This window comes from Phyllobates terribilis, unplaced genomic scaffold (genome assembly GCF_046119375.1).
Source record: "Phyllobates terribilis strain yellow unplaced genomic scaffold, ASM4611937v1 Scaffold_1__5_contigs__length_1240528914, whole genome shotgun sequence".
Taxonomy (NCBI): domain Eukaryota; kingdom Metazoa; phylum Chordata; class Amphibia; order Anura; family Dendrobatidae; genus Phyllobates; species Phyllobates terribilis.
The window spans coordinates 852,259,089-852,284,423 of NW_027362761.1; the positions used below are offsets into that span (position 1 = coordinate 852,259,089).

Sequence of the window (25,335 nt, forward strand, 5' to 3'; positions counted from 1 at the left end):
TGACAGATTCTTTATAACTGATTAAGTTAAGGTGGTTGTAGAAGCTTAGGCAAAAAGGCACATCCGTGTTTCATGGTCTGTACTCGGACCATGATGCATGCACCGGCTGTGTGTCTCCTGACCTGAACTTGGGAGCCTCATATACAGTATGCCTATGAGACTGCTGAGGTCAGGTCAGGAGAACCACTACCAGTCTGTGCATTCCAATCAAAGTACAGATTATGAAAAAAGGATGTGTGAAATTGACCTAAGGCTTAAAGGGGTTTCTGGTTCAAATCGATAAGTCGTTAAGTCGATCGATGAATCCCCCAAGCGCATGCACTGTGCACTGCAGGTATTCACTGGTTTCTGATTCGGGACCGGAGGGTATGTATGAGTTATAACCCGACTAGTGGGTGCAGCTACACTTGTATTGAGCGAGGCCACACCCATTGGACAGCTGCATTACTAGTCGGGGACATCTAGGGACTGCAGACTTATTGATTTGGATCGGACAACCCCTTTAATACTTTGAATCCAGAGCAGGGCTCTTCCTAGAATCTACCACAGACCTGTACAAATCATTCTGCTTTTGAAACTAATCCTGTGCTGGTGAGGTCTACACGTCTGAAACAACTTACCAACTGTTCCTTATAATATTTCAGCTCGTTCCGTGTCAGTATAAACCATCTGGTTTTCCAGCTCTATCAGACATAAGAGAATTGTCACATTGTTGCAATTAATAGATACAAGTGAAACTCCATGGCCTAGATTTGTCACAGAGAAAAGAGCGTTTCAGCAGAAGGAATACAACACTCTCAACGACTGATGGCCTACAGCAAAAATATCACAGGGTGAAAGATTACATTTCAGCCGGTTCTAATGATGATGGCCAGCAGTTTTACTCTTTCACCACTGATAATATATGTGCACGTGTGAAAACAAAATATACTTCTTATTGAGGGCAGGAACCTGAAACTTAATATCTAACTTATGTGTAAGAGCTTCAGAATCCCGAATAGGCATGAAATTGCTAGATACGTAGTATTGGATATAAGGAGTGATACTTGAATAGAGAAATTGTGGATTAATTACAGTACACAGCAGAATACAAATGCATTTTAATTTGTAAAGTGGATACAACTAGATAAAATCAATATTTTAAAGGGATTGTATAAAAATTTGTGTCTGGTATTGCATAATTTATAGTGTTTCTGGAAGAAAAAAAAACATTTAAAAGAGAAGCCATCATCAGAAAAATGACCTATTGCTTAAATCAGTTTTTTGTGTTACAATGATTTTATTTATTTATTTTTTTAGAATTTAGATTTTTTTTTCATATCACATTCATACAGTATATATAATTAATCTTCCATTTTTTACACTGGCTACTGGGGTTCACGTTTTCTGTCCTTTCACAAAGGGTTTTCACCAGCCTCCTTATCATCAAAGACAGGATTACAAAGATAGATAACATGTCTATACACAAATAATACAAAATAGCTGACGTCACAGTTGACTCTGCTCCCCCAACCTTCACAATGATCTTTGCAGAGGCTCATTAGAAACTAAATACAAAAGAGATGGTAGGGTCCAACCATTGCGATGTACATGTGTTATTTCCTGAAGCAACAGCAAGTTAAGCCCCCGTCTCACATAGCGAGATCGCTAGCGAGATCGCTGCTGAGTCACGGTTTTGGTGATGCAACAGCGACCTCACCAGCGATGTCGCTATGTGTGACACTTTGCAGTGATCAGGCCCCTGCTGTGAGGTCGCTGATCGCTGCAAAGTGTCCTGGACCATTTTTTGGTCCTTGCCTTCCCGCTGGTCAGCACACATCGCTGTGCGTGACCAGCGGGACCAGCGATCAGGCTGGTAACCATGATAAACAGAGGGTTACTAGGCGCGCATGTGCCCCTAGTAACCCGCTGTTTATCATGGTTACGAGCCTGCTACGGTGAGCGGTAACCTCCCGCTCACCGTAGCAGAGTGGTAACCATGATAAACAGCAAGTTACTAAGTGCGCGTGTGCCCCTAGTAACCCACTGTTTATCATGGTTACCAGCCTGCTCCTGCTTCAGCAGCAGGCTAGTAACCAGGAGCAGGACATCGTGGAAAGATTCTTTCCACGATGTCGCTGCTCCCCTGATCGCTGGTGAGCCTGCCTGTTTGACAGCTCACCAGCGATCACTTAGCGACACACCAGCGATACCGGCCAAGTCACATCGTTGTCGGGATCGCTGGTGCGTCCTTATGTGAGACGGTACCCTAAGAGTCTAAAAAAGCCCCAGTGGCCAGTGTCAAAATTGCAAGATTTCTTTAGTTAATTTTTAATACAGATTGTGATAAGGCAAAAAACATTGTCAAAACTTTAAAAAAAAATACATTTAACACAAAAACCTAATTTAAGCAATAGGAAATTTTCTGATAATAGCTTCCCTTTAAACGTGTATTCCAGTTTACCAAAAATTATCACATGACTTTTCAATATGACCGCCTTGTTTACTCTGCCTGTTATATATCTTGCATCTGGCTCAATTCTAATTATCTGATAAAGATGAGAACAGGCCTATCCCCTCTGCTTCACACCTGAATGCATTTGTTAGCAAATATATTGTGAGCAGTATGTCTGCAAAGACGTAAGCCTGCCTGTGCACCATCTAAATGCAACATTTAAGTGTACTGCAATGAATTAGACCAGAATTGAACCAGAAGGAAACTGATGGTAACTGGATACATAGTCACAGTTAGCAAAGGTTTCTGGTTCTTTCCACTATCACCCCTATAGTCCTCTACTTCCTACTAACCCCCATAATCCCTACACCCAGTAATGAACTGGTCATCTCTCCCTCCATCCTCCCCATCCATCTAACCTCCTCCTAAGAACTGTTCTTCAACATACAATCCTGTGTCTCCAAACACAGACAGCCACCTCATGCCCTCTCCTGCTCCCACCTACTAACACTTTGTGCTTCCCCTCACTGCCAGTGATATCTCTCCAAACCCTGGTCCTCCTCCTCACTACATCCCCACAGTCACTTCTACCTCTCATCCACGATCTATCACAAATTTTCACAACCTCTCTAACCTTATACCCATTTGCCCAGCCCTCGCTTCCCCAGTTCCTCTAATAGGAGCTCCGTCTGCAACAAACTTTCCTACATCCATGATCTTTTCATTATGAACAAACTTTCCTTCCATCAGCATCACCGAAACCTGGCTTACTCCCTCTGATACAGCCTCTCCGCTGCACTTTCTTATGGTGGATTCCATCTTTCGCACACCCTCTGCCCCATCAGCAAGCATGGAGGAGTTGGTTTTCCCCGGTCAGATAACTTCTCCTTCACCCAAATTCCTCTGCCACCCTCTGTTTCTCTTCCTTCTTTTGAGGTGCACTCTGTGCATATCTACTACCCCTCAAACCTCCAATTGGTTGTCATTTACCACCCCCTAGGACCAGCCAGCATCTTTTTCAACCAATTCACCACCTGGCTACTTAATTTCCTTTCTGCTGACATCCCCACTATCATCATGGGTGACTTAAACATCCCCATTGACACTTCCCACTCAGCTTTCTCTAAGCTTCTATCTCTCACTTCCTCCTCTTGACTCGCTCAATGGTTGTCCGCAGCCACTCACAAAGAGGGCCACACACTGGACCTTATCTTCACCCTCCGCAGTTCCCTATATAACCTCCCTAACTCACTTCTCCCTCTTTTTGATCACAACCTACTTACATTCTCTTCCCTCTCCTCTCCAGATGCACAATCCGCACTCCACAAACTCTCACACCCTCGCCGAAATCTCAAACACCTTGACCTACACTCACTCTCTGAATCCCTTCTCCCTCTTGCAGACATAAGTTCCTTACACAATGCAGATGCTGCTGTCGCTTTATATAACACCACAACAGCTGCAGATGTCGAATAGTTTGCCTCCTCACACATACCAAAAGCTTGCACAATCAACAGGCAACCGTCGCACACCAGCCTGAATAAAGAACAGACGGGATTCCAGGGTTGCTGAGCGAAGATGGAAAAGATCCCATTCCAATGAGCACTTCATCACATTCAAACAGTCCCTCACTACTTTCAAGTCCACACCCACTGCAGCAAAACAAACCTACTTCTCATCTCTCATATCCTCCCTGTCTCACAACCCTAAACAGCTATGCAACACTTTCAATTCTCTCCTCCGTCCCCCAGCCCTCCATCACCCAGCACTCCTATCTCAGCTGAAGACTTTGCCTCATTCTTCAAAGCAGAAGATTGATAACATCACACAAAGCTTTGGCCTAAAGTCCCCACAGCCCCTCCCCATAACTACTCAGCCCTCCTCCTCCAAAACCAGCTTCTTGGCCATTATGGAAGATCAACTTTCCTATCTACTCTCCAGATCATATTTCACCACCTGTGTACTTGACCCTACCCCATCACAACTCATCCCAAACCTCACCACAGTCTTCATCCCAACCCTAACCCATCTCTTCAACTTGTCACGAACAACTGGTGTCTTCCCCTCAAGCTTCAAACATGCCTCGATCACACTCATCCTCAAAAATCCCTCCCTTGACTCATCCTCCCTATCTAGCTATCGCCCCGAATCACTTCTCCCCTATGTCTCAAAACTACTGGAACAACACGTTCATTTTGAACTGTCCTCCCACTCCCTCTTAGACCGCATCATTCCACTGAAACTGCCCTGACTAAAGTCACCAATGACCTACTAACTACTAAATTCAAGCGACACTACTCTGTCCTCCTCCTCCTAGACCTGTCCTCTGCCTTTGACATAGTGGACCAATCCTACAGATTCTCTCATCTCTTGGCATCACAGACTTGGCCCTATCTTGGATTTCCTCATACCTAACAGACCGGACATTCAGCATCTCCCACACCACATCCTCATCTCGCCCCATCTGTCAGTGTCCCCCCAAGGTTCAGTTCTAGGACTCCTGCTCTTCTCCATCTACACCTTCGGCGTGGGGCAGCTCATAGAGTCCCACAGCTTTCAGTATCATCTCTATGCTTATGACACACAGATCTACCTTTCTGGACCCGATATCACCTCCTTACTAACCAGAATCCCACAATGTGTGTTCGCTATTCCATCTTTTTTTTTCTGCTAGATTTCTAAAACTTAACATGGATTAAACAGAATTTCCCCATCTCACTCAACCCCCAACAGACCTATCCATCAAAGTCAATGGCTGCTCACTTTCCCCAGTCCTGCAAGCTCGCTGCATCAGGGTAACCCTGGACTCTGATCTCTCCTTCAAACCACATATCAAAGCTCTTTCCACCTCCTGCCAACTCCAACTCAAATATATTTCCTGGATCCGCACATTCCTTAATCAAGAATCTGCAAAAACCCTAGTGCATGCCCTCATCATCACCGGCCTTGACTACTGCAACCTCCTGCTTTGTGGCCTCCCCTCTAACACTCTCGCACACCTCCTAACTATCCAAAACTCCGTTACCCGACTAATCACCCTATCCCCTTGCAATTACCCAGCCTTTCCTGTCTGTCAATCCCTTCACTGGCTCCCCATTGCCCAGAGACTCCAGTTTAAAACCCTAACCATGGCATACAAAGCCATCCACAACCTGTGTCTTCCATACATCTGTGACCTGGTCTCCTGGTACTTACCTGCAAGCAACCTCCAATCCTCACAATATCTCCTTCTCTACTCCACTCTCATCACCTCTTCCCACAATCGCATACAAGATTTCTCCTGTGCATCCCCCCTACTCTGGAACTCTCTACACCAAAATATCAGACTCTCGTCTACCGTCGAAACCTTCAAAAGGAACCTGAAGACCCACCTCTTCCGACAAGCGTACAACCTGTAGTAACCACCGCTCCACCATAACGCTGCACGACTAGCTCTACCCTCACCTACTGTATCCTCACCCATCCCTTGTAGACTGTGAGCCCTCGCAGTCAGGGTCCTCTCTCCTCTTGTATCACTTGGTGACTTGTATTGTTCATGATCATTGTACTTGGTTTTTTTATTATGTATATCCCCTTTTTCACATGTAAAGCGCCATGGAATAAATTACATTATAATAATAAATAATAATGTGATAATTGTTAGATTGTTGTGGGTCCAAGTACAATCTAACACCAGAGTAGAGGAGATATGTCCCTTGTTTTTCCTGGTTTTCTTTTGACTGCAAGTGAATTGGAGTGACCAGTCGCAGATGCGCCCTACCCATTAATTTCGTGACTGACAGTGATGATGAAATGCTGCGCTTAGGTATTTTTATTAGTTCCATAACTTTGAGCAGTAGAAATCATACTGGCTAGGTGGCTCTATTTAGGTCCTCCTGGCTACAGTCATGTCACTCTGACAATTATAATCTATGCAGTGGATAGTTGTACATTTTTGTATACTGGAATACCCCTTTAAAGGATTTATCTGAATACTGCATCATACACTGTGAGCTACTTGGAATCAAGATTATTACCTTTACACGTCCTCCCTGTTTTGTAAGATAACCTTCCTTTGTGCCCAGCTGAAAACAAAAATATATATACATTATATTTACTAACTTAAACGGGTTCTACAAAAATGTTAATTCAAAAAGTAGCCAGTCCTAGTCATTTGTCAGGATGGGCTGCAGCCTGAAGAAAGACCGCTCCATAGACCTGTGTCTCAACTGACAGAGGAGCTGCAGTGTAAAGCACACATAAATGTGAGCTGCCGGAAAAGGGCTGTGATAGGAGAAGCAACAAATCTTCTCCTCCACTGACTGAGCACAGAGGATTTTTTTTCTGCAGCCTCAGTCCTCTGTGCTCAGTCAGCCAAGAAGAAGATATATTTCTTCTCCTATTAGGCTGTGTGCCCATGATGCGTTTTTTAAGCATTTCAGCAGCGGCAAAAACGCTGCAGAAACGCTTAAAAAACGCATGGTAGAAGGCCTGCCATGTTCCCCAATAATAATCCGCATGTGCTGTGCACATGCTGCGGAAATCTCCGTTGCGGATTATCATTGCAGAAAAAAACGCAGCACTACCAATTATTTTGCGGAAGTGCTGCGTTTTCGCCGCCATTGACTTGCATTAGAATGCGCCAATTCCGCAAGACTGCATCTGTACTTGTGTACCTCCACACCCAGGTACCCTAAAAGCTGTAAAAAAAAAGAATAGAATAAAAAATAAAGATTATATTCACCTTCCGACGGCCCCCGGACTCCTTCCCTGTGCTTGCCTACAGATCGCGCAGGACTGAAGGACCTGCGGTGACGTCACAGTCATGTAGCGGCAGGTCCTTCAGTGTAGTTTACCGCGATCTGCGGCAGCCAGCACAGGAGCACAGCAAGACTGCGGGGGCCATCGGAAGGTAAGTATAGATTTATTTTTTATTTTATACCATTCTTTAAGGTCACACTATATAAATCCATGCCTTTTGCATGGATTTATATAGTGTGACCGAGTTGTCAAGCACTTTACAAGTGATGCTAAAAATCGCTTGGGAAGCGCTTGTCAACCCGCATGCAGAAATGCATGTGAAGAACGCTTCACATCCGCATGTCCCTGGCAGGAAAAATGCATGTACAATCCGCATGTACAATCCGCATGTACAATCCGCATGTACAATCCGCATGTACAATCCGCATGCGTTTTTTTCTGCCAGGGAGATGCAGAAACGCTGAGGAAAAAATCCTGAGCATTTCTGCATCGTGGGCACACAGCCTAACACACTTATCTGGAGGTTTACGGCCATTATGCAGTTTATGCTTATTATGCTGTGATTTCTGTTTTACAATACAGCTCCTCTGTTATTGAGACAGTCACGGGAGCAATGTTTTTTCAGACTGTAGCCTGTCCTGACAGGTCACTGGGATGGGATGTCGTTTGAATTATCTGACTGGGGACAATTTATTACATTCTTGGTGAATCTCTTAATGGTTAATTCTTATTTTTTCATAAAACATACATTGCTATGAATGGAATTTATCTGTATTAGTAAAATGCACAAGTGGAGTAGCTGCAACCAATCAGATTGCATCTCTAATTGGGATGAGGGGTGCCATGCATACCAGGATGGAGATGGGGGCCACGTATAACATGAAGGGGGGACCATATATACCAGGATGGGGGATATTAACAGAATTGGGAAACATTACACCTATAACAGTGTCAGCAGCAGACCACTTCCCCCATAACAGGGCATCAATGACCACATTTTTTGCTTCAATTTTTTTCTATTTTCCTCCTCTAAAACCTAGGTGCGTCTTATGGTCCAGTACATCTTATAGTCCGAAAAAAGCGGTATATTATACAGTGTAATACCAAAGTATCGCAGTATATAGTTAAAATAATGATCTCCAATGAAGCTTAGTCTTTAGCTGAGCTTCACAGGATTAAATATATAGCAGTGACCGGGATCTTCAGTATGCCCCGGCTGCTATGGTACCAATTTGTGCCTCGCAATAGTGTCGCTGTGGGCTGATGGAACCCTGTGCGCATGAGTAGCGGCTAGCATTCCATTTAAATGCCACTGTAAGAGATTGACAGCAACACTTGAATCATTAACAGCAGCGAGCACAGCGTTGGTCACTACTGTTAGATAGAGATGCCGGCTTTGTAATATTTCCTGCATATACCACATGTGGAAAGAGCTTGTCTCCTGCTCCCTCTCCACACTTAGTCACTCCCACAATCACATTGTGCATTCAGGGTTAAAATTGTTTAAAAGAGAAAACATGTTGTTATCACCTATCCATGGAATAAGTGACAACTTATTTATTGCTTTGGGTCCAACTGCTGGGGCTTACACTGATCAGCAGAAAGGGAATTTTGATCCTTATTAGAATAGAGTAGCAGTGTGCACTCCCTAACTCCACTCCATTCATGCTTTGTGGACAGCACTCGGCAGCCCAATAAATGAAGCTGGGGTAGTGTATACATACTGCTGCTCAATTCTTACTGTGACAAAAGATAAAAGTTATTCTGTGCTCAATAATACAGATCAGAACACGGTATATTGTTTATCTATCTGAGAAAGGCTCAAAGAAGGCTCATAGTTTGAAGAGCTGCAACGTTGCACATATATGAGTGAATAAAGACCACAGTATGCCTTCTATATACCACTATCCCCCATCTTGAGTGCTGCAATTTTTGATTATATACTGTAAAATATATACTGCTCAAAAAAATAAAGGGAACACTTAAACAGAATATAACTCCAAGTAAATCAAACTTCTGTTACATCAAACTGTCCACTTAAAAAGCAACACTGACAATCAATTTCACATGCTGTTGTGCAAATGGAATAGACAATAGATGGAAATTATTGGCAATTATCAAGACACCCTCAATAAGGAGTGGTTCTGCAGGTGGGGACCACAGACCACATCTCAGTACCAATGCTTTCTGGCTGATGTTTTGGTCACTTTTGCATGTTGGTTGTGCTTTCACACTCGTGGTAGCATGAGACAGACTCTACAACCCACAGAAGTTGCTCAGGTAGTGCTGCTCATCCAGGATGGCACATCAATGTGAACTGTGGCAAGAAGGTTTGCTGTGTCTGTCAGCGTAGTGTCCAGAGGCTGGAGGCGCTACCAGGAAACAGGCCATTACACCAGGAGACGTGGAGAGGGCCGTAGGAGGGCAACAACCCAGCAGCAGGACCGCTACCTCCGCCTTTGTGCAAGGAGGAACAGGAGGAGCACTGCCAGAGCCCTGCCAAATAACCTCCAGCAGGCCATAAATGTGCATGTGTCTGCACAAATGGTTAGAAACAGACTCCATGAGGGTGGTATGAGGGCCCGACGTCCACAGATGGGGGTTGTTTTCACAGCCCAACACCATGCAGGACGCTTGGCATTTGCCACACAACACCAGGATTGGCAAAGTCGCCACTGGCACTCTGTGCTCTTCACAGATGAAAGCAGGTTCACACTGAGCACATGTGACAGATGTGACAGAGTCTGGAGACGCCGGGGAGAGCATGACCGGTTTGGCAGTGGGTCAGTAATGGTGTGAAGTGAGATTTCTTTGGAGGGCCGCACAGCCCTCCATGTGCTCGCCAGAGGTAGCCTGACTGCCATTAGGTACCGAGATGAGATCCTCAGACCCCTTGTGAGACCATATGCTGGTGCGGTAGGCCCTGCGTTCCTCCTAATGCAGGACAATGCCAGACCTCATGTGACTGGAGTGTGTCAGCAGTTCCTGCATGATGAAGGCATTGAAGCTATAGACTGGCCCGCCCGTTCCCCAGACCTGAATCCGATTGAGCACATCTGAGACATCATGTCTTGCTCCATCCACCCAACGTCACGTTGCACCACAGACTGTCCAGGAGTTGGCGGATGCTTTAGTCCAGGTCTGGGATGAGATCCCACAGGAGACCATCCCCAACCTCATCATGAGCATGACCAGGTGTTGTAGGGAGGTCATACAGGCACGTGGAGGCCACACACAATACTGAGCCTCATTTTGACTTGTTTTAAAGGACATTACATAAAAGTTGGATCAGCCTGTAGTGTGTTTTTCCACTTTAATTTTGGGGGTGACTCCAAATCCAGGCCTCCATTGGTTAATAAATTTGATTTCCATTGATGATTTTTGTGTGATTTTGTTGTCAGAACATTCAACTTTGTACAGAACTAAGTATTCAATGAGAATATTTCATTCATTCAGATCTAGGATGTGTTATTTGAGCAGTATGTATATGTATCAGAACAAAAGTTTGGACACACCTTCTCATTAAAAGATTTTTCAAGACTTTGAAAATTGTACATTCACACTGAAGGCATCAAAACTATGAATTAACAGATGTGGAATTATATACTTAACACATTTAAAGTTTGCCCAATTTTTCAAACTGACTGACCTTCATTTCTTAAAGTAATGATGGCCACTCGTTTTTCTTTATTTAGCTGCTTTTTTCTTGCCATAATACAAATTCTAACAGTCTATTCAGTAGGACTATCAGCTGTGTATTCACCAGACTTCTGCACAACACAACTGATGGTCCCAACCCCATTTATAAGGCAAGAAATCCCACTTATTAAACCTGACAGGGCACACATGTGAAGTGAAAACCATTTCCGGTGACTACCTCTTGAAGCTCATCAAGAGAATGCCAAGAGTGTGCAAAGCAGTCATCAAAGCAAAAGGTGGCAACATTGAAGAACCTAGAATATAAGACATATTTTCAGTTGTTTCACACTTTTGTGAAGTATCTAATTCCACATGTGTTAATTCATAGTTTTGATGCCTTCAGTGTGAATGTACAATTTTCATAGTCATGATAATACAGAAAAATCTTTAAATGAGAAGGTGTGTCCAAACTTTTGGTCTGTACTGTATGTATGTATGTATGTATATATATAAAAGAAAGATTAATTTATGTAAATGCTGCTTGATCACCTGAATCTGCTGTTTTTATTTTGTTCCTGTGCCTCTGTTCCAAAGATATCCCTCTAGAAGATGCCCAATGAACAGTTTAGGACCATGTCCACTTGACTAACAAACCTAAATTTACATTTTGGGAAAAGGGGGCCATATCTCAGGAATGAAGAACAATAACACAAGATTCAGGAGGACAGTGGCATTTACACCAGGTAAAATACAGATCTATGGCAAACAACCGGTCCCCTTTAAGACTACAGTACTCAAGTGATAGCATATACTTACGGAAGGGGCCAAAGGCACCAGGTCGTTCTCAGAGCGTCCGGACTGCATGGCAGTATGAACTCTGACAGATTCGTATATTGATGGCTCTTCTACCTCTCGAGGATATGGGAATCTCAATAGGATTAAAGTGCCTGCAGTGAACAAGAGCACCATATGTCAGTCTTCATGGTCGCCGAGGTTCATCTTAGAGCAGTATGATCTGTCATGGTAATCTAAATAGCATTGCACATAGCTTTCCATCAGTGTATTCACACTGACCATTCAGATTCTCCTTAATGCCTATTAAATGATTATGTGCTTTTTTCTGCTTGCTTCCTTGCAGAGTTTTTGAAGCAGACACCAAGTAGAAACTCTACAAATCCGCCTCAAAAACTGAAAACATTAGTGTTTCTGCTCCGTTTCAGCTCCAAAAAGGATTTGAGATGTTTCGGCTCAGTTTCCGCTTGAGTTCTGTTCCAAAACCTCCTAAAACAAACGGCATGTGCACATACCCTAATAGATGAACACATTTTTGCTGCAATGATAAAGGTTTCCAGCAGATGGCAGCCATACAGTACAGATGTGAACATGGCACACAGTTTATGCCAATATTTACATGCTACCACCGCACGCACGGTTTGCAAATTTAAATTTTTTAGTGTTTTTTGACAACTTGTCTGAAAATCACGGACAGACAACATTCTTCACTAACTTATTTGAAAACCATAATAAATCAATAGGATTTTAAATCATAGATATCTACAGCCTATATTATTAATATGCAGACATTGACAGTATTTACTGTGAACTGTAAAATAGAATATTTTGACAGCAATTAATTTTCATCATATCTCCAGCTTTCAAAAATAAAAAAAACACGTAATTTTTTTTAAGGGAATCTGTCAATAGGTTTTTGCTACGTAATCTGAGAGCAGCATGAGGTACCGGTTAAAACACAGAATTCAGTAATGTGTCAATGACATGATGTGTGCTGTTTACTTACACTGAAGGTTTTATCACCAGAACATTATCAATGCTTTGACTAGCTGGCGCACGGGTACTTGTCTGACTCCACCCCCTTCTGTGATAAACAGCTCAATGTTTATAGAATTTGTACATCCAGAGCCTGGTGTGGGCGGGGTTAGCTTTCTCAGCTCTGCAGCACTGCTAAATCTAAAAACTCTGTCAGAACCACTGCACTCAGTATACTAAGTGATACATCATTGGATTCAGGGTCTCTACCTACATTATGCTGCTCTCAGATGAGGTAGCAAAAACCTGCTGACAGATTCCCTTTAATGATAGGGGGGAAAAAATGCCCTATTTTTACAGATGGACTGGGGATTTCTGCATGGTTAACAATACTGCCACCAGACATACTACCCACCAGCACCACTCTGATGCCATCTTGCAAACTAATTTTTAAGTAAAGATGAATTTCCTGAGAATTATTCATCCTGTAATAACAGATATTTTATTAGGAGGGGAAACAAGTAAAATAGGAAATGTGAATGTGCTATACATCTTGGCGCTTAAATAGAATATTAGCAATGAAAATAATAATATATGGCTTTGCATGGATTGAAGCTCTCTTAGGCCACGGCCCCACTATCAATGTTCGATCAGTATTTTTTCTTAGGAGTGGGAGCCAAAACCTGGAGTGGGTGATAAATGCAGAATTGGTGACTTGTTTCTATTATACCTTTTCTCTGATTGTTCCTCACCTGGTTTTGGCTCCCACTCCTGAGAAAAAATACTGACCGAATACTGACCAAATACTGATAGTGGGGCCGAGGCCTAAGTAGCAGAAACTGAGCTATAAGCCATTAACAATGTTGTGACATGTTTGTATCGTGACATAGAGGTTATATATTGGGAAAATTAGTGAAGACATTCAATTAATTATTTCATTTTCTACTGTGTGATATATCCCTCTGACATTAGACTGGACCTTCCCGAGCTTGTAAGGGTTAACAGGCAGGCAGTTTGAGAAACCAGCTTTCACCTCTAAGAATCAACTTCACATTGGAACCTCCTCAAGTACAGAACAAAATTAGTAGCGGCTGACAGCTGTTTTGTGACCTGTGTGCAATGAGTTTGTGGTAGCCGTCCAGTCCTCATCCAACAGGTGTCTACAGCTCACAAATACACTATCTCCGCTGGCAGCTTCTAACGCGCGTCGAATCAATGGGGCTTGTAAGTTAAACCACTCACTCAATGCCGGTGTTGATCCTCTTTAAAGCAGCATTTCAGCGGAGAAGCACGGTGTCCTGAGGCGGATAGGTGGCAAATTGATTCTCAGGGTGAAATGTAATACTATGCGGACCACATAACGAACCCAAAAGAAAAAAAATCCTAATATGTACTAATGGCTTCAGCACGCTAAGGCTTAACTAACATGTTTTATCATTACATTTCTATTGTTCCTATTTCCGTGTTCTGGACAGAGATGGTATTCACTCCGTATGTCATTAATGAAGGGTATCATCTAATTTCCTTAGCACAGATTCACCCTTACACACTCAAACTAATCTCGTGAAAAGCCAATTGCTTTAACCAGTCTGTTTTCAAACTATGCGAGGAAATCAAATCATCTCGGCTAAACAGAGTTAATGCTTTTTACGTGGTGCAAGCTTAAAATGGTTTCAATTTTAGGATCTGAAAATGTTTACTAGCATTCCTACAGTACCTGGATGTCGAGGCTGCAGCCCACTACAGGTTCCTGCACCTCTGGCAGTAATGATATTAGGGGTAAAAAAGGTCTGCATGTTGAATTTCAGAGGTAAAGAAAAAATATCACATCAGCTCACCCCTGTCCAGGTATCAATCAATCTAATGATGCTGCGGTGCCTGGAGCTCCAAGGTGAAAATGATCAGGTAGAAAGCAGGAAGACATCCAGCAACCGCAATGGAAAGGACTATAAAAACATTACTTATTAATAACTATTAAAATATCAAAAGGGAAAAAATAAAAATGAACACACTAGGCCTATGCGTTTTGAGCACTAAAGCTCTGCTTGAAACGCGTAGGCCTAGTATGTTTATTTTTCCCTTTTGATATTTTAAAAGTTATTAATAAGTAATGTTTTTATAGTCCTTTCCATTGCGGTTGCTGGATGTCTTCCTGCCTTTTACCTGATTGTGTTGAATTTCAGAGCAAGGTCATTTTACTCCCAGGGAAGATAAGTTGCTACCCAAGGTGCCAGATATTTGCTCACTTTCTTTTCACCATTGAGAACACAAGCATGCTGGGCTGAATCAAGAAGGTCGGGAGAGATACAACAAACAAACGAACATTTGGCTGACAGTTTTCTGATATATAGCCAGGTGTAGTACCCAAGTCTTAAATGAAGCTGTTAACTGATTCATGCTGGCCAAACCACAGCCAGAATGAATCACAGCCTGGCTAGACAACTGCAGCCAAGTCCTATTTTTCTATAAAACGTTCCGGCTGTTCAGAGACAATATCAATTTGTAGAGGTGGTCAAGAACCATAAATAGAGATGGGGCTTGCACTGCGAAAGCAGGTTGGCTTTTCCCAGTGCCGCGCCAGATGACTGACTGGTGTACTCTGTATGTGTGTACATAACGAGAGACCTGTCAATCAACTAGAGCGATGTGGGGCGAAACCGCCAGTGATATGCCGGAACAGTCTGGTTGGCTGTCATTCTGGTCTGATCGTCAAACTACATTGTCTCTAAAACACCGGAGCGTTTCAGAGAAAAAGTATACCTGGCTGAAAACATGCAACCAGGCTTCGATATACACTGTGCTTGGTTTGGGAACATGAATCAGCTGACAGGTTCCCTTTAATAACTACAGAGATAAGAACTTGCACAGTTTAAGGCCCATTTACATGAGCGATTTTTGCCCATAAAGAGTTGTTAATCTCTGCTACTTTAATGACCTGTTTGTTATGATCTGCTACAAGCACTAAGGAAAGACAGGAGATCTGTCCCTACAATAGAACTAAACTGGATCCCTACGATGTAACGGGGAACCTGATCCTACGATCAGACCCGCTAAAGTCCTCAGCTAGTCTGTACGAAGACCTATAGATGCAAGGGAGGGATCCCTACAAGATCTAGGGACTGGGATAAAGTTGGACACCTCCTAGCAGAAATTGTAGCAGTAAAAGACAAACACACAACATAGAACATAGAGGTCAGAAGACCTAGCAAAACTAACAGAGAAAGGTAACAGAGCACCAAGCTAGCTCAAGAGTAGTAATACAATGAAGTCCAGCAAGGCCTGGAGGGCGGAGCCGGATTAAATAGGCAAAAAAGGTCATGTGACCAGCAAACTAGAAAAAAAACAACAGGAGAGTTCTAAGAGGATCCTCCGGATCCCCTAGGCCTGGGCTTATCAGGAAACCTCCTGTGAAACGCTCTGACAAGTCTGGAAGCAGAAACATCATCCGCCCTCACCCATGAGTTATCCTCGGGTCCGAAACCCTTCCAAGCGACGAGATACTGCAAACTCCCTCTATATCGTCTAGAATTTCGGATGCGGGAAATTTCATATTCCCCGTCCTCCACCACCGGAGGAACAGTGGCAGTGGCGTCTCTATCTGATACATAAGCTTTTTTCAACAGAGAAACATGAAACACCGGGTTAATCTTCCAGGAGGCAGGAACCTCCAACCTAACAGCAGATTGGTTAACTATCTGAAGCACCTTAAAGGGCCCTACAAACTTGGGACCCAATTTTTTAGAAGGAATCCTCAACCGCAGCTTCTTAGAGGACAACCAAACCATGTCACCAACAGCAAACGAAACCTCTTGCCGTTTCCTATCAAAGTACCTCTTAGATTTTTTGTTAGCCTCCTGAAGATTATCACGCACATCCGTCCAAACTCTCTCCAAATCACCGGAAAAACTCTCCTCCTCAGGCACAGCCGATACCAATTTGGAGAATGACCCAAAAGACGGATGTCTCCCAGAACAACAAATAAAAGGCGAACACCCAGCAGAAGAGGATGTATGGTTGTTAAGAGCAAATTCAGCAAGTGGCAGAAACTCAGACCACCCCTCTTGATTGTCTGGCACAAAGCAACGCAAGAACTGCTCAACATCCTGGTTCTTTCTTTCTGTCTGGCCATTAGACTCAGGATGATATCCGGATGAAAACGACAAATGAACTCCCAACCTGTCACAAAAGGCACGCCAAAAACGAGCCACGAACTGAGGTCCCCTATCAGAAACAATGTCAGTAGGAACGCCATGTAGTCTGACAATTTCCTTGACAAAGGCCTTAGCGAGTGTCTTAGCGCAAGGCAGTTTGATGAAGGTAACCAAGTGACACATCTTGCTAAAACGGTCCACGACCACCCAGATGACCGTGAAACCTTCAGAGGGGGGAAGGTCAGTAATAAAGTCCATAGCCAGATGTGTCCAAGGTGCACTAGGAACCTCCAGAGGGCAAAGCAACCCCGCAGCAGGAGCATGCGAAGACTTAGATCTAGCACACACAGTACATTGACGCACCCACTTAATGACTTCCTTCTGCCATCCAGGCCACCAAAAACTGCGACCCACAAGTCTCTTGGTCTCAGAAATTCCTGGATGACCTGCCAACCAAGACTCATGACACTCAACAAACAAATCTCTCCTAAAAGTCCTAGGCACAAACAACCTCCCATGGGGAGTGTTAGATGGGGCATTCTCCTGAGCTTTAAGAATCTCATCCTCCAAAACGGAGTCCAAAGCAGCAATCACACCTTCTTGTAAAATGCTCTCCTCCTCCTCCTCAGCACCGACCATGGGAGAAAAGCTGCGAGACAAAGCATCCGCTTTAACATTCTTGGTACCTGGGATGCAAGTAATGGAAAAATTAAACCGCAAGAAAAAAAGTGCCCACCTAGCCTGACGGGCATTCAAGCGCTTGGCAGCATCAAGATAGATCAGATTTTTATGATCAGTGAAAACCTGAATGGGAAATTCAGCACCTTCCAAGAGATGACGCCAGTGTTCAAATGCGAGTTTAATAGCCAGCAATTCCCGATTACCAATATCGTAATTAAGTTCAATCTCAGAAAATTTTTTTGAAAAAAAGGCACAGGGATGTACTCCATCCTTGCTTTCCTGAGACAACACCGCACCGACCCCCACAGAAGAAGCATCAACCTCAACCAAAAACGGCTTAGTCACATCAGGCTGCATAAGGATGGGAGCAGAGGTGAACCTCTCCTTTAGAAACACAAAAGCTTCAATGGCCTCAGAAGTCCACTGAACCGCATTAGCACCTTTCCTGGTGAGATCGGTCAGCGGTTTGACAATAATAGAACATTTTTTTATGAATTTTCTGTAATAATTGGCGAAACCCAAAAACCTCTGTATCGATTTCAAACCAATAGGCCTAGGCTATTCCTGCACAGCTTGAACTTTAACTGGGTCCATCTCAAAACCTTCACTGGAGATAATGTAACCCAAAAAACTAATTCTCTGTACAGCGAACTCACATTTCTCTAGCTTAGCAAAAAGCGAATTGTCCATTAATAACTGTAAAACCTCACGTACGCTCCGCCAATGAGACTCCAGATCAGGCAAATAAATCAGAATGTCATCCAAATACACAACCACATTTTTGCCGATCAAAGGTCTAAGGATATCATTAATAAGATTCTGAAAATATGCTGGAGAATTGGTAAGACCAAAAGGCATAACCAGATTCTCAAAATTACCCACAGGAGTGTTAAAAGCAGTCTTCCATTCATCACCCTCCTTCATGTGCAACAAATTGTATGCCCCCCGGAGATCAATTTTAGAGAACCACTTGGCCCCCACTAACTGGTTAAACAAATCAGGAATCAATGGCAGTGGGTAAGGATTGCGTACAGTAATTTTATTAATCTCACGAAAGTCCAGACAAGGACGTAAACCGCCATCTTTTTTTTTTTACAAAAAAAAAATCCAACAGCCACAGGAGACTTGGAAGGCCTAATGTGACCGGCGGCCAAGCTTGTCTGTATGTATTCCTCCAAAGCCTTTCTCTCAGGAATAGTAAGATTAATTAAACGACTTTTAGGAAGAGTCGCTCCAGGGACAAATTCAATGGTACAATCATATTCTCTATGGGGAGGCAAAATTTGTGACTCCTCCTCAGAAAAAAACTCTCCAAAAATCCTGAATAGGTACAGGTAATTCCCCTTTTTCCACCGCAGCAATACGTCCGTTACAACACTTGTCATAACATTTAGGGCTCCAGGACTTAATTTCATTGGTAGACCAATCCAGTACAGGATTGTGCAATTTTAACCAGGGCAACCCCAAAATTACTGGAGAAGGCAAATTATTTAATACTACCAAATCCAAATTCTCTTGATGAATACCATTAATAGTGAGGGGAAATTCACAGACCTTGTGAGTAACCCTCTTCAAGGGAGAGCCATCAACAGAAACCACAGCAATAGGGGATGACAAAGGTTTAGGTTTTAATTTAAGTTTTTCCAAGAATCCCCCATCAATCACATTCAGAGTAGAACCACAATCCACAAATACCCGAAATTCAATTAATTCATCCTGAGCAGCGGTAGTAGCAGATAGGAATACCCCCTTAGTATTTAAACAGGCTATACGTGCATGACTGACCTTTTTTTTTTTCTTTGTTCATACGAAGCACACAGTTCTTAATAAAATGACCAGAATTTCCGCAATAGAAGCACAAACCTTCAGAAAGCCTGCGGTCTTTTTCCTGAGAGCGGGGTGCCATCGCCCCAATCTCCATCGGCTCTCCTTTGTCAGCACAGACCCTCTCAGGACTCGGAGCTGACATAGCAGAGGATTTGCTCTCATTAACCCTTGCACGCTGTCTCCTGTCCACCCGTATAGCTAATTGCATTGCCTCCTGCAAGTTTCCAGGTGTGGGATAAGCAACCAGCAAATCCTTAACCCTTTCATCTAGCCCTGCAAGAAACAAGCTTTTCAAAGCTGAATCGTTCCACCCCACCTGGGCAGACCACAGACTGAAGTGAGAACAATATTTTTCCACATTACCTGATCCCTGCCTCAAACGTCTCAATTCAGACTCAGCAGATGAGACACGATCAGGATCATCGTACAACAAACCCAAAGCAGAAAAAAAACTATCCACTGATCTAAAGCACGGATCACTAGGTTGGAGAGAGAAGGCCCATCCCTGAGGATCTTTGCGCAAAAGTGACATTATGAATAGAGATGAGCGTTGTTCTACTCGAACTGTTCGCCAATCTCAAATTCGAGCTGTTTTGGGCGGTGTTCGAGCCGTTCGGCGAACACGAACAATTTGATAAAAATTCGGCTGTTCGAGGTTATGTTCGATAACTGTTCGTGCACCAAAATCATAACTGGATTTTTTCTCAGTAATGATGAAAATTAATGTTAATACGCAGTTTGAGTGTACAGCGGGGTGGGGGGAGGGGCAGGGGATGGATCTCTGCAGGAACAATGAAGATCTCCATTTTTTTTTCTCTTTCCCGCATTTGCAGTGGGGAGGTGCAATCTGTCAGCCTATCAGCAGCGCACACATGGAGCGAAGTGCTTTTTTTCACACAAGCAAGGGCATGTGTCATTGGCAGTGTATGTCACATGTCCTTGCCCTATAAGACCAAGCCATTTTCCCCGTCGCCACCATTTTCTCACTGCTGCAGCTGCGTGTTAGACGGCACCGCTGTTGCTGTGTGCGCTATACCTTGTTAATTTCAAGCCAATTTTCGCACAAATATACAGATAGCTTGGGAGTAGGGAATAGTTGTGATTGCAGTCCTTTTAAGGACTAGGTTACAGCATTTCCTACGACTTTTATCAGGGAGGTCTGTGCTTTTAAATAGATAGATTGTAGGAGTAAAGACTAATTGTAATTGGAGTCCTTTTCAGGACTAGGTTACATCAGTTCCTATCAGTTTTTGCCAGGCAGGTCTGTGCCAGTGCTGTGCAAGTTTTTTTCACAGCATTTGGCTGAATCTAGCAAAGCTAATCCTTTTTGGCCTATTGCAGAGTGTGTTAGTCAGTGGAGTAGCCTATCTGTGTTGCAAGATATACCACCTGTGTATAGAATACCAATTTTTTTACTGCACCTAGTGAAGTAAAATCTTTTGGGCATAGCATCATTCTATTAGTCCATCTATACTGACCTCCATCAGGTTGCAAATTAAAAATAATTTTTATCTGCATCTACAGTACCTCTGAAAAAATATTTGGGCTTCTAGCTGTGTGTGGGACTTGTTGTATTAGTCCATCTATACTGACCTCCATCAGGTTGCAAACTGAATATATTTTTTTCTGCATCTACCTCTGAAAAAATATTTGGGCTTCTAGCTGTGTGTGGGACTTGTTGTATTAGTCCATCTATACTGACCTCCATCAGGTTGCAAACTGAATATATTTTTTTCTGCATCTACCTCTGAAAAAATATTGGGCTTCTAGCTGTGTGTGGGTCTTGTTCTATTAATCCATCTATACTGACCTCCATCAGGTTGCAAACTGAATATATTTTTTTCTGCATCTAACCCAGCCAATAGTTTTGGCCTAATACCACAGTTTGGCCACTCAGCTCTGCTCGGTTACCATCCATTGTTTTTTTGTGCAAACAACTCCAGAGTTGTGAATTAGTTAACCACCAAAATGAGTGGAAAAAGGCCTGCTGCTGGTGGAAAGGGGAATAGGCGTGTTGGGAAGGGGAAAAAAGGTTGTGTCCGTGGGGTAGGTGTTAAAGCAACAGTAACATCTGCAGAAGAAAGACCATCTTCCAGCCAAACTAAAATGTCTACTTCTTTTAGCGGACAATGTGATAAGATCCCTTTCTTACGGCCACGCCAATCGCTACAAATTCCAGATGAGGCACAAAAACAGCAGGTGCTTCAACGGATATCAAGTGCTCCTTTAAGTGGGCTCTCCTCCACATCAACTTCAACATCACAAATACTCCAGTCCTCAAAGGTGTCACCCAAATCGCACTTGCTTCCTCACAGCTCCCAAATCTCCAGCTGCCCGTCTGAGTATGAGGTAGAACAGATGGTTGAGTCTGCAGAGCTGTTTACTCATACTATAGCCTGGGAATCAGAGGTCGACTCCAGCGCTTCTGTGAATCCAGACGAGGAAATGATCTGCACTGATGCCCAGAATCTTTATGAGTCGGATCCAGGACCAGACGCAGAAGGTTCTGACCATAATGTAGACCCTCATTCCCAAACTGTAACTCCTGTTGGTGGAGACAATGAGGAAGACGATGATAAGACTCAAAAAACTAAAGTTGTCGCTCCAATCAGGTATTTGTCAGGGCAGGAACAGGTTGGCTCTGAGGACGACGGGTGTGATAACACACAGGGTGATGATGATGAGGTTGGAGATCCCACTTACTGTCAACCCACAGTCAGCCAAGAGATGAGGTCAGCAGAGGAGGTGGAGGAAGATGCTAGTGACGACGAGGTCAGGTTGCGCCTTCCTGGACAGAGACGTAGTACTGGAAGCACGTCAACAACTGCATCCTCAAACACAACTCTGCCTCTCACCACAAGTCGTGGTGGCTCTTCAGGTCGCATGGGTGCTAAGCCTTGCATAGCCTGGGCATTTTTTCAGATCGATAAAGATGACCCAACTCGTGTTATCTGTAACATTTGTCAGCAAAAGCTAAGTAGAGGCCAAAAAATACATAGTTTGAGTACTTCATGCATGAACCGGCACATGGACATGAAGCATAAGTTGCAGTGGGAAGCTCAGTGTGCTACAATGCGGCCTAGCCGGCCGGGCCAACCACCGTCTGCCATATCTTGTGCATCCGCGGCCTCTTCATCCTCTGTGACTGGGGGGACAGCAGTCACACCTGTTTTGGGGCGCAGACCTGCCACCTCTTTACCCGCAACAGCCAGCGTGATTGGCAGGTCATCATTTTCTTTGGAGGTGGTAACACCAGCTGGTGTTGAGCGCTGTCCGACATCGATAGCACCACCTTTGGATCAAGGCAACCTAACATGTCCGCCTGCATCTTCCTCACAGACCGGCAGTTTGCCGGGGACACCCTTATCAACCCCGTCTAAGCACAATAGCCAGCCCTCGGTCCCTCAGATGTGGACAAGTAAAAGACCATTTCCTCCTAGCCATGAGAAAGCTAAGAGGTTGAATTTCACCATCTGCAAGCTCTTGGCTACAGAAATGCTGCCTTTCCGCCTGGTGGACACAGAGGATTTTCGAGACCTTATGTCCGTCGCAGTGCCCCAGTACCAGATGCCCAGTCGGCACTACTTCTCAAAGAAAGGTGTGCCTGCGCTCCACCGCATGTCGCACACAACATCACCGCTTCTTTGAGAAACTCTGTGTGTGACAGGGTGCATTTCACCACAGACACTTGGACGAGTAGGCATGGACAGGGGCGTTACATGTCGCTGACTGGGCACTGGGTAACTATGGTGACAGCAGGACAAGGGGCTGCTGTCCAAGTCTTGCCGTCCCCACGAGTTGTGCGTCAATCCTCTTTATGTCAAAGTTCCTCCACTGCTTCTGCCTCCTCAACCTCCTCTCGGTCTTCCACCTGCACCCAAAGCCTGTCTGGTCATGCCACAAGCTTTCTAACTGCGCAGAAGGGATCCTGCACACCTCCTTACTATGCTGGCAGTAGGGCTCAACGTCATCAGGCGGTTTTTACATTGAAATGTCTGGGAAATGTGAGTCACACAGCTGAGGAGTTGTGGTCAGCTCTGGAGAACCAATTTCATGAATGGTTGTCTCCACTGGACCGGAAACCAGGGAAGGCCGTGTGCGACAATGCTGCAAACCTGGGTGCGGCCCTTCGCCGGGGCAATGTCACACACGTGCCTTGTATGGCTCACGTGTTGAACCTGGTTGACCAGCAATTTTTAGCCCACTATCCCAGACTAGATGGCCTTCTGCAGAGGGCACGGTCGCTGTGTGCTCACTTCCGCCGTTCGCATCCCGCAGCTCAGCGACTTACATCTCTACAGAAGTCGTTGGGCCTGCCACTTCACCGGCTAAAATGCGATGTGCCTACCCGGTGGAATTCAACTCTGCACATGTTGCAGCGACTGTGGCAGCACAGACAAGCCCTGGTGCAATACGTTCTGACGTATAGCCTGGGCCAACGAGATTCAGAGGTGGGGCAAATCACGCTGGAGGAGTGGTCTCAGATCAGGGACCTATGCACCCTTCTGCACAGTTTTGAAATGGCGACGAAGATGTTTAGTGCTGACGATGCCATTATCAGCATGACTATTCCGGTGATTTACATGCTGGAGCACATGTTAAACAGAATTCGGAGTCAGGTGGTGGCACAAGAGGAGGTGGAGGAAGTAGAGGAGGAGGAGTTGTATGCGGAAGGGCTAACATCTGCAAGGTCCAGACGGTCGGCAGCACCAAGGCGGCAGGCATGTGAGGGTGGGGGAGATGGTTTTACCAGGGCGCATGGTAGCAGCCAAACTAGTGAGGAAGGTGCAGGAGCCCAGGAACAAGTGGAGGACGAACTGATGGAAGACTCATCAGATGAGGGAGACCTTGATCACATTTCTGTTGTGCGAGGTTGGGGGGAGAGGACAGAGGAAGGAAGCATGATTGTTACCTCACCACCAACACAACAGGGACTTGGTGCTCCTGGATGCGCAACACACATGAGTGCCTTCTTGCTGCACTACCTGCAACATGACCCTCGAATTGTGAGAATTAGAAATAATCCTGACTACTGGGTTGCCACACTGTTAGATCCCCGGTACAAAAGTAACTTTGCAGAAATTATTCCTGGCATAGAAAGGGATGCACGCATGCAGGAGTATCAGCAGAGACTGTTGCAGAATCTTACATGTGCTTTTCCACAAAATACCAGTGGTGCACGTAGTGAATCTCACAGTTCCAACTTGCCAACCATGGGACCGTCAAGTGTTCAGCACTCAAACCGTAACAGAACCACAGTATCTGCTGGTAACATCAATTTTGCGGAATCATTTCACCACTTTTTTAGCCCATCCTTTGCAAGGCCACAGGAGACAAGAAGTCTGACACATAGTCAACGCCTAGAGACGATGGTACAGGAGTATCTCCAAGTAAACATTGAAGCCACGACTGTGTCACTGGACCCTTGCTCTTTTTGGGCTTCCAATCTGGATAAATGGCCGGAGCTAGCCACTTACGCCTTGGAGATCTTGTCATGCCCCGCAGCCAGCGTTCTGTCTGAACGTGTGTTCAGCGCTGCTGGTGGTGTGCTGACAGATAAGCGCACGCGGCTCTCCACTGATAATGTAGACAGACTCACGTTCATAAAGATGAACAAATCATGGATCCGAAACGACTTTTCTACCCCTGTGTCATCCTGGGGAGAGTAAAAGCTTGATGATTGGTTAAAATCACCCTACCAACCGTTTTAAGCTTTCAAATTACTAATCATGTTTATCTGTATCTTGACTGGAAAATAATTTGGGCTTTGTAGCAGTGTGCAGCACTGATCCTATTAGGCCATCTATAATAAGCTCCACCAGATTTAAAATTAAAAATAATTTTTAGCTGCATCTAGCCCGGAAAATAATTTTGGGGCTCCGAGATGCGCAAGACACATAAGTGCCTTCTTGCTGCACTACCTGCAGCATGACCCTCATATTGTCAGAATTCGAAGTAATCATGACTACTGGGTTGCCACACTCTTAGATCCCCCAAACTTTTCGATCAACCTTTTCATTTTAATAAAGACCAAAAAAATGGTCATTTTTGAAATTATAAGCATTAGCAGGTTGTTAGAAACTGAAATCAGTTTTC

General features: G+C 44.3%; 1 protein-coding gene across 2 annotated transcripts in view; it reads right to left on the reverse strand.

The window, feature by feature from the left end:
• The window catches only part of LOC141153569 (dual adapter for phosphotyrosine and 3-phosphotyrosine and 3-phosphoinositide-like), a 113,159-nt gene that overhangs the window by 7,628 nt on the left and 80,196 nt on the right, over positions 1 to 25,335 (reverse strand). Inside the window, exons 4-6 of one of the 2 annotated variants that reach the window (XM_073638507.1) lie at positions 11,630 to 11,760; positions 6,451 to 6,498; positions 621 to 683 (exon numbers count right to left, since the gene is read on the reverse strand). In XM_073638507.1, coding sequence (XP_073494608.1) covers positions 621 to 683; positions 6,451 to 6,498; positions 11,630 to 11,760 — 242 coding nt within the window. The remainder of the gene's footprint in view (positions 1 to 620; positions 684 to 6,450; positions 6,499 to 11,629; positions 11,761 to 25,335) is intronic. The other variant, XM_073638516.1, reaches the window with a different exon arrangement.